General features: G+C 45.7%; 2 protein-coding genes across 3 annotated transcripts; one reads left to right on the top strand and one right to left on the bottom strand.

Annotated features, from left to right (window-relative positions):
• On the top strand, window positions 1–2,880 carry LOC127308065 (uncharacterized). 2 transcript variants are annotated; one of them, XM_051338832.2, is made up of 2 exons: window positions 1–615; window positions 899–1,084. In XM_051338832.2, exons 1-2 carry the CDS (start codon window positions 71–73, stop codon window positions 948–950), a joined length of 597 nt encoding a protein of 198 aa, XP_051194792.1. In that variant the 5' UTR covers window positions 1–70; the 3' UTR covers window positions 951–1,084. The 2 variants fall into 2 exon arrangements, with proteins under 2 accessions (XP_051194792.1, XP_051194789.1); XM_051338829.2 differs by adding an exon at window positions 2,523–2,880 and having other exon boundaries at window positions 20–1,400.
• A 483-nt stretch (window positions 2,881–3,363) lies between these two features.
• On the bottom strand, window positions 3,364–4,667 carry LOC127309671 (transcription factor IBH1-like 1). The gene is made up of 2 exons (XM_051340432.2): window positions 4,017–4,667; window positions 3,364–3,918 (listed from the first exon to the last, which is right to left on the bottom strand). The coding sequence occupies exons 1-2, from the start codon at window positions 4,498–4,500 to the stop codon at window positions 3,851–3,853; spliced, it is 552 nt and encodes a 183-aa protein (XP_051196392.1). The 5' UTR covers window positions 4,501–4,667; the 3' UTR covers window positions 3,364–3,850.
• Between the last annotated feature and the right edge of the window lie 4,111 nt (window positions 4,668–8,778).

Below are 8,778 nucleotides of genomic sequence, written 5' to 3'. Positions count from 1 at the left end.
AGAAGTGCCCTCCTTCTTCCCCCAAATCCTCAAGTGACGGGCTAGATTCAGCCATTCAGGCGGCGGGAGGATGGGCGGCGGCGCGGAGGATGAGCGCCACACACGGGTGGACCCTAATCTGGAACCCATCCTCGTCCACCGACGCCATGAGCTGACCTCGCTGCCCATCCCCGACGACCTCACGCTGGACATCTTGCGCCGCCTGCCCAACCCAGCCGACCTCGTCCGCGCCTCCGCCGCCTGCGTCTCCTTCCGCCGCCTCATCGCCGACCGCTCCTTCCTCCGTCGCTTCCGCGAGCTCCACGCCCCGCCCCTTCTCGGCTTCCTCGAGCAGGACACTAAAGTCTTCCACCCCGTGGCCTCGCCTCACCCCTCCGCGCCGGAAGCCCGCGCCGCCGCCCTCGCCGCCGACTTCTCGTTCTCCTTCCTCCCCGCCCCCTTCGCCGCCGACTTCTCATTTTCCCTCCTCCCCGCCCCCGCCAGGGACTGGCTCGTCCAGGACACCCGCGACGGCCGCGTCCTCCTCGACAGGCCCCGTGAGCACGGCCACGGCATCCTAAACAGATACAAAGTCGTCTTCCCGGAGCTGGTGGTGTGCGACCCCTTGCACCGTCGGTACATCCTGCTCCCTCCCATCCCTGCCCACCTAGCCACTACGGTGGAGCGCCCACTCCAGTCAACACAGCACCGTTACTGCGAGACCTTCCTCGCTCCCCCTGCCGATGCCTCGCCCTTGTCATCGGCTGCGGAACAAACGACGTCATTCAGCGTGATCTGGATGGCGCATTGCGCGACTAAGCCGGTCGCCTTTGTCTTCTCTTCCAGCACCGGGCAATGGCGACCCGTTTCGTCACCAAGTTGGAGTGCTTCCATTGCTGACTTGCTATCGTTGACACAGATGCCTCCCTTCTCCGGGCGCCAGTATGCTTATGGGTGCTTCTATTGGCTGAAACGTTTGGGGGGACAGTTGCTGGAGCTTGACACTCGGAGGATGGAGGTCTCCATCAGTGAACTCCCACGCGAAATCGAATGCTTGCGTGGTGAGGATATAGCCATTGTGGAGGCAGGGGAAGGCAGGCCCGGGATGTATGTGCGTTTACAATTCACAAATCACCTCAACTATTATGTTAGGGGGAACAATGGTGGGTGGCAATTTGAGAAGACTGTCTCACTGGATTTTGAGTGCTTGTTCATCGGTTCGATGGGGAGGCACTTGTTCCTATCTAAGCGCGCAAGCTCATCACTCGATGCAGGCCTTTTATCTCTGGATGTCAAGACATTCCATCTTGAGAGGCTGTTTGTTTCAAACTCTTTCATCACCTCAGGGCGCAGAATCTGCACATATAGCAACTTCCCACCATCGTTATTGTCAACACCAACAATATAAAGACTATCAAGTGGTAAACTTTCTGTTCAGTCCTAGTTATTTCCTTTGCTTCACACTTATCGTTTCCACACAACTTGCCTGATCTGAAGCTTTATAGTTCATTACTGTGATTGGTAAGTCTTGTTGACATAGTTTACTACTTGCTAGTACTTTTTATGTGCTTGTAAAAAGCCAAATCGTGCTCAGGAACATAACAATGATTTATTATTTTGCCTGTTCTAGAGTCTGGACATCTAGTTCCCATTTCATGGTCATCGAATAAGTAAAAAACAATAGATCTAACACACTATGAGTAGCATTCTTGAGACCTCATTTAATTTTAAAAACACTAGATCAAATTATCTTTAATGGCCCAAGTTAAGGAGAAGAATTACACTTTTAAATCAGGACATGGCTACCACTGCATCTTTCAATTGTCTCACCCTAGAAATATTTACATTTGGTCAACAGGACAAACCTTGTCTACTTATTGTTTAAACTAGTAGTTGGCCACATTTACACATATAAATTTATCCCACAATATTGGTCTGGAATAAATCTGCATAACTGGCATAGTCGCACTATTGCATCTCTTATATCTGATATGAGCAAAATTGAAGTGGTGAGCTGGATTTTTTTCCCAAGGGACTATTCCAAAACAGATTTGTTCATCGGACTTGTCATATATGTAGCAAGAATTGTTTTCGAGCTTGTGCTCAGAAACTTTTCAAGATCAATTAGAGGCGGTGCACACATTTTCTGTTACATTGTGGTTGTACTTTTCATCTGCGTCCATCTTAGATTTTCAGTCTTTCAAGGCATGTGCCAGATGCAACCAATCATTTTATACGGATGACAGTGGATTGATTGTTGCTATTATGACCCCCTGAGTTTCCTTCCTCTTCAATGTTGAAAAATTATTAGACTAGGTAATTTGTGAAGTGCTAGAACAGGAAGCTACCAATTGTTTTAGAACTTCAAGTTTTCTTAAGGTTCCATTTATCTATGTTTACACGTCTCCGTCCATGTTTTATGTGGTTTGATTTAAACCCTAATATTTCATCTCAGATTTTCTTACCGTCCTTTTACTTTAAGCAATGTGAGTGCTTTCAGATATCTGCAATGTGAAGACGTTTAATTATGAGACATTGGGCAGGTGTTGAAAAGGGGGTTGAGGAGTTGCTGGAACAAGGCTGTGCTGCAATGTCAAGACCACATTCACCACGGTCAGAATAGTGCCGAGAATGCTGGAGGTCTGGCAATGTTGAGGATTAGAGATGTTCGTCATGTGTGGTGATGCAACTCTTAAAAACTAAGTTGGTCTAGTATGGTGATTATTGGACTATTTGGCTGTAATAGGGCCACCTAGAAGCTAGATTTTGTCTGCCTTGATCTGACAATGGTTAATGCGTTTGCCAGATAAGGTAGAGAGAGAAAGAGTATTAAGTTTCTGCACAATCATTAGATGAACTAAGACTACTGTCTTTATATAATGTGGCCGTGGTTTTGCTGTATGCCTGCCAATCTCTACCTGCTGTTTGTGCCATGGAACTTTCCATGCATCTGAATTTCAGAAGAAAGGGCCAAGATGATCTGATAAAAATGACTCGCAGCACTCGTGTGCTCTCTTTGTTTATCAGTACCTATTATCCGGCTTTTGCCTAGCAGGCACATAAAGCAAAGTGTATGCTCTCGGCACAGTGAAGTGAATCAGATGGTATACTGTGAGTGAGCTGAATCACATGGTTACAAAGTTACATATTCGAGCTGTGCCACATTAGCCAAAATTTCAACAGCAGGAGCATGATTGTGCTCACAGGTGACGAGCGTTGGGCTGCCGGAAGGCACGGCGGCGCTCGTCTGACCTGCCAGTGAGGATGAAGGGGGCGGTGAGCCTGGTTCATGATCTGGATTGGGTTGGGGTGACGGTTCAGTGGGGCATCGAGTGGCCATGCGAGGGCGCGCTACTGATGACAAAATAGTGCTGCTTAATCGCCAGGGACAAGATCTGAATTTTGTTCGCTGATAATCTCATGTACATACCCAGAAACACTGAAAAAGGTATCAACCACGAAAGAGAAAAGGAAAATATGCAGTGATCAAACTAACAAAACAGACCGGAGGGCAATAGTCTAAATCAAATTCCCGCCGGCATGAAAAGAATATAACCAGAATTTCATATCCACTCCACAAAGCATGATCCGGGAATTGCCAGCGCGCGGCGCCAGCATCTCTTGGTTGACCACAAATCAGTTGCAAGTCATTGCACCCAAAAACTCCGAGGCGCCTCTCTGAACACCACTACACACTACGACGATCTCTCTTTCTGACGACTCACGATATCCTCGATCTCATGCCTCTCTGAACAACACAGGATCTTGACAGTTCTTCACACCCTAATCAGGGACATTCTCTTGATCTTTTTTTACATGCCTCCGAGATCTCCGTAGAGCATTCGCTCCTCTGACTACTGCTACGATCTTGCTATCCTTGGTTTCCATCCGAGAGGTGAGCCGTCTCCACCTTCAACTGCACAGGTGGTGCAACAGCTCCTGTGCGCGAGTCGTGATAAATCAAGGTCAGTCAGATAAGAAGTTGCTGCATGCACGCAGAACACAAGCATAAGAAATCGATGAAAACTGAGACGGACCTGCCATGTGGTGCATGGCGTTGGAGACGCGCCGGAGCACGGCGACCTGCGCGCGCAGGTGGACGACGTAGTCCATGGCCTCGCGGAGCAACGAGACGCCGTCCAGGAGCTCGCCGCCGGGCACCATCCCCCTCAAGATCTTGGTCCGTTTCCTCACCAGCCTCCTCGCGATCATCTCGCTGCTACTCCTCTTCGGTCGACAGCACCTTCTCGCCGTGCTCTTGCACCTCGTGGTCTTCACCTTGGCTGCAGTAGGCAACAGCCTAGGCCACCACGACGACGAAGGTGGCGATGATGATGCTAGGAGGGCTCGTGGCCAGATGGCTCCGCTGCCGCGGGCAGTGGCCATTGCGGCGTCGGCCGACGACCTGACGGCGCGCTTCCTCTCTTGTAGGCTCATGTCGCCATTTCTGCAAGATTTGAGGCTGACGAGGAAGTTCCTGAGGAAGCCTTGCTTGAAGGACTTTGCCGTAGGTCCTCTCATTGCTCTATTCGTTGGTGTTCGACCAATTCACTCGAGATACTGCTTGGTGTGTGTTTGTGAATTGTGAGTGCATATATATCTGCGAGGAGTGAAGAACACAGGATGGACGGCATGCACATGTGGTGTGAGCTAGCATGCATATTGCAACCATCTAGCCTGTCCTGGCCTGTGGTCCTCTAACTAATACTACTACTAGCAGGCGTCCTTCACATTGCCCCTTTTTCGTTGCCATGCCAGCCTACTCTGCCGATTTGCTTAGGGTTGCAAAATGGAGTTGTAGTAAAAGATAGTATCAGGGATTTGCAGGACACGTGAACAGCTCACATGTTTTAAATTGAACATGGATGCATGTGGTTGTTGCTTGAATCGGAGAGTACAAGGTATTCTTGCATCTGATTTCTTCGCATTTTCTTAACACATCGATCCCATGATCGTCTTAAACGAAATGCATGTTATGTGTGCAACATGGCCAGGGTACAGTTATGTGCGCTGCAAGTTCTGAATGTCCAAATCCATGTAAACGATTTGGGTGAACAGAGGCTCGATCCTGAGGGGTGGGCCAACAGAGCCCAAGACCAAGAGAGGCAGGCAAAGGCAAAGACGACGCAGAGCACATGGCGGCACATGCAGCGTCGCCCCCCGAGTTGGCAACCTCGCGATCGAGTTATGAAGCGTAGGTGCGTTGGCATGGCATGCGCATGTCGCCGGCCGGCCTGTCATGGCTTAGCAACCGGTTCAGCGCATGCATGGCCATGTTCTGGGAACATGTAGGCACCAAAAGCGCAGACGGGGCACGCAGGAAACTCACACCGACACCGGAGCAAATCGGGTGATGATACTCGTAACGACATTGGTGAAAATCGGGCAAATCTCTGGTCTTAGCATGCATCGTAACAGAGCTAGGTGGCTAGAGTCTTGAGGCAGAGTGTGCTTTGAGAAAAAGCAAGGGAGGGCCGCCATGGCCAGGCTCACATGGCGGCCACATGGGTTTCCTCCCCAAACTCGGCTGCCGGCACATGACTGACGCGCGCGCGCTCGCTCTCGGTTCCTGATCTCGCGAGCGCTAGCTAGCTGTACATCCTTGGACCTCCACCGTTTCAGGTGTCGCTTCCTTTCTCTCTTCGTCGAGTGACATGCATGCATGCATGATCGATCATGGAGCACGCGCGCGCGTACCGCCGTCCCATGTGAGCTTTAAATTCCCCTCCTCTGGTTTCCGTGGGATGGAGATACGTACGGGATAGGAGGATGGGGGAGATGCGTGCATCGGTGTCGCATGCGTGATGCATACAGGCAGGCAGATCCTAACAAGAAAGATCTTGGCCAGATCTTTGCGGTAAGTTTCGGCGGGCAATGCATATGCGAGAGCTGAGAGAATTGAGGAATCAGCCTATGTATAATGGCTTGACGTCATATATAATTTCCTTGGGATTGTGTTATGTAGGAATTTTTTAGTTGGAGAGAAAATATATATAATGGTTTGAATTCAGCATTCCCTTACCGTTACAGTTGTTAGGTCGGATTTTTTCTTAGTTTACCGATAGAGAATGAACGAATAAAATGTTATTTTCTCTTAGCTAAGAGGTGATCTCTTAAAAAGTAAGAGGTGATACTATTTTCTCCATTGTATCATGCGTCTTTTCCTTAACAACATAATTCTATACTAAATTTAATTAATTCTCTTTCATTGCTAAGATTTTCTATTAAAATTTAATTAATTATCGTTCATTGCTATGATGATATAGCATTCTAGCAATGAATGAGAATTAAATTTTATTAAGAAATTATGTTGGTAAGGGAATACAGCTGGCACAATAAGAATATTGTTTTAGGAATTATGTTATGTACTAGGATTTTTGTTTAGTTCGAGAAGATATAATGGTTTGACGTTAGCATTTCCTTAGGGTTACAGTTGTTAGGTTAGTTTTTTCTTTGAATAAATACCATGTCACTAATAGGAAAAACCCTATAGGGCAGACCCACGAGCAGTTGGCGCTATGTTTGGCACGCGACTGTTATTACTGGTCGTGTGTGTAAAACGTGTACACAACCAGTGTGGCCCTACTAGTAGCGCATACCACTGGCGCACATATGGCTACTATGTGAGTGATGGAGCTAAACAACACTAGCAAAAACTCATGAAACGTTGGGACTTCAAGTGCGAAGTGTGTAGTTTAGGATGTAATTTTTCCCACAAGGGTAATTCAAAAGTTAATATCGAACTCTCGGGAACTGAGCAAAGAGTTGTCTCTTCCTCTCTTTTTCTAGCAATCTTGCAAAGTAAACTAAAACCCTGTATTCCCAACTCCACCGTGTGGTTGTCAAGCACAAGGTTTCGCGTAAGTAAATAAAACACAAGTAGTAATAAGTTAAGAAAACTAGATAAAATAAACTAACTAAGTAAAAATAGTAAAAGGGTGATTGTTTTGGGTGTTTTGGATGAAAATAAGAAAAATAAATATTTTTGTATTTTTGGATTAAAATATTGCAACAAATAGAAAACAAGATAAAAGTAGTATAAAGGTATTTCTTGTGATAAAAAGTGGACCGGGGTTCATGGGTTCACTTGACTATTGTCTCTTTTAAGTTGTAGTGGACAATAACAATTCATCAATGAGATATGAAGATGCAAAATAATAACATTTGAAAGATACACATTTATATGGGCATCACGTCCTAACATAGAGATGATGCAACACATCTCTCTTATACTCCACAAGAAAGGGAAAACTCCATGCAACCTTGTATTAAAAATTAACTGAGCATATCCATAAATACTTTGATATGATGTTTGAATACCAAATATGCTACCTTCAACAAACAAGATCATCACTTTTGTCAGTGATGAATATAGCACATGCATTCACTTTATCCCTAGTGAGGTAGCAAAAGAAAAGGCATAACCATAATAGATCACGAATTTGTTGTCACTATTCAATCACTAAAACCATGCTACTCCATCTAATACACACACATCACCCCACACACGCTCTTGCATATAAGTTGGATCAGAACAAATACTTAAGAATGGGGTACATAATATGCATCTATCAATACATCTTGCACATAATATGATCAGATCTCATAGCACAATATCATAGAATAAGGATCCACCACATAGGTATTACAAATATGGTCATAATCATGTAGGGAAACTCATATGGCACTAAGAACTATGGAGAACATGATGGCATGTACAATGGAGGTGATGTCAACCTTCCCTTACGCTTGCCACGTCGGATTTTTTGCTTAGTTGGCGGAGAGAGAATGAATGAAGAGAAGGTTGTCTTTCTTTTACTAAGGGATGGTCTCTTATGCAATAAGAGAAGACTATTTTTCCCATTGTACAACTTGTGTTTCCTTAGACACAAAATTTCCAACTAAAAATACTTAATTATCATTTATTGCAAGGGATAACAATAAGAGATAATGCATTGTACCCATTATATTTATCATCCTCTCTAGATGACATGGACTACTGATGGTGCTCCGGTGATGGCGCCAGACAATATTGTTGGCACTTGTTGTGGAAGCGGTTGGGAAACCCCAAGAGGAAGGTGTGATGAGAACAGCAGCAAGTTTTCCCTCAGTGTGAAACCAAGGTTTAATCGACCAGTAGGAGAAAAGAGTGACTTCTGAAGGTGTTGCTAGCTGACTAGTGGCAGGGTGCACTACCGGCGTCAGCAACAACGTGGAACATGCACACAATTCAACCAAAGTACTTTGCCCCAACTTGCAGTGAGGTTGTCTATCTCACTGGTTTGCTGAACACAAAGGATTAGACGTATCGAGTGAAAAGAGATGTTTGCGGAAAGTAAATAGAACAGGATTGCAGTTGAATTTATCGGTAAAGGAAACGGGACCGGGGTCCACAGTTCACTAGAGGTGTCTCTCCATAAAGATAAATAGCATGTTGGGTGAACAAATTGCAGTCGGGCAATTGATAGAATATCGACCATACATGACAAGATGATTACTATGAGATTTGACTGGGCATTACAACATAATACATAGACCGTAATCCAACTACGTCTATGACTAATAATCCACCTTCCGGTTATCGTCCGAACCCCTTTCAGTATTAAGTTGCAAGCAACAGATTATCGCATTAAGCAATATGTGTAAAGTAAACAATAGAATTACCCCCGGATAAAATATTGTTGTTTTCTCCCTAGTAGCAATAGCACATCTGCAATCTTAGAAGTTATTGTCACTCTCTCAGAAAACTAGAGGCATGAACCTGTAGGATAACGTTGCATAGAAAACAAAAATTTTCCT

Source organism: Lolium perenne, chromosome 6, assembly GCF_019359855.2.
Source record: "Lolium perenne isolate Kyuss_39 chromosome 6, Kyuss_2.0, whole genome shotgun sequence".
NCBI classification, from domain to species: domain Eukaryota; kingdom Viridiplantae; phylum Streptophyta; class Magnoliopsida; order Poales; family Poaceae; genus Lolium; species Lolium perenne.
The sequence above is the reverse complement of the archived record's forward strand: the minus strand, read 5'-3'. Positions and strand labels throughout refer to the sequence as shown.

What these genes read in the sequence shown, in the direction of transcription:
- LOC127309671 (XM_051340432.2), bottom strand. Translation starts at nt 4,500, where the DNA reads ATGAGAGGACCTACGGCAAAGTCCTTCAAGCAAGGCTTCCTCAGGAAC. An exon ending in CGCCATGCACCACATGGCAG is followed by an intron (nt 3,919 to 4,016) that starts GTCCGTCTCAGT and finishes ACTCGCGCACAG; the next exon opens with GAGCTGTTGCACCACCTGTG.
- LOC127308065 (XM_051338829.2), top strand. Translation starts at nt 71, where the DNA reads ATGGGCGGCGGCGCGGAGGATGAGCGCCACACACGGGTGGACCCTAAT.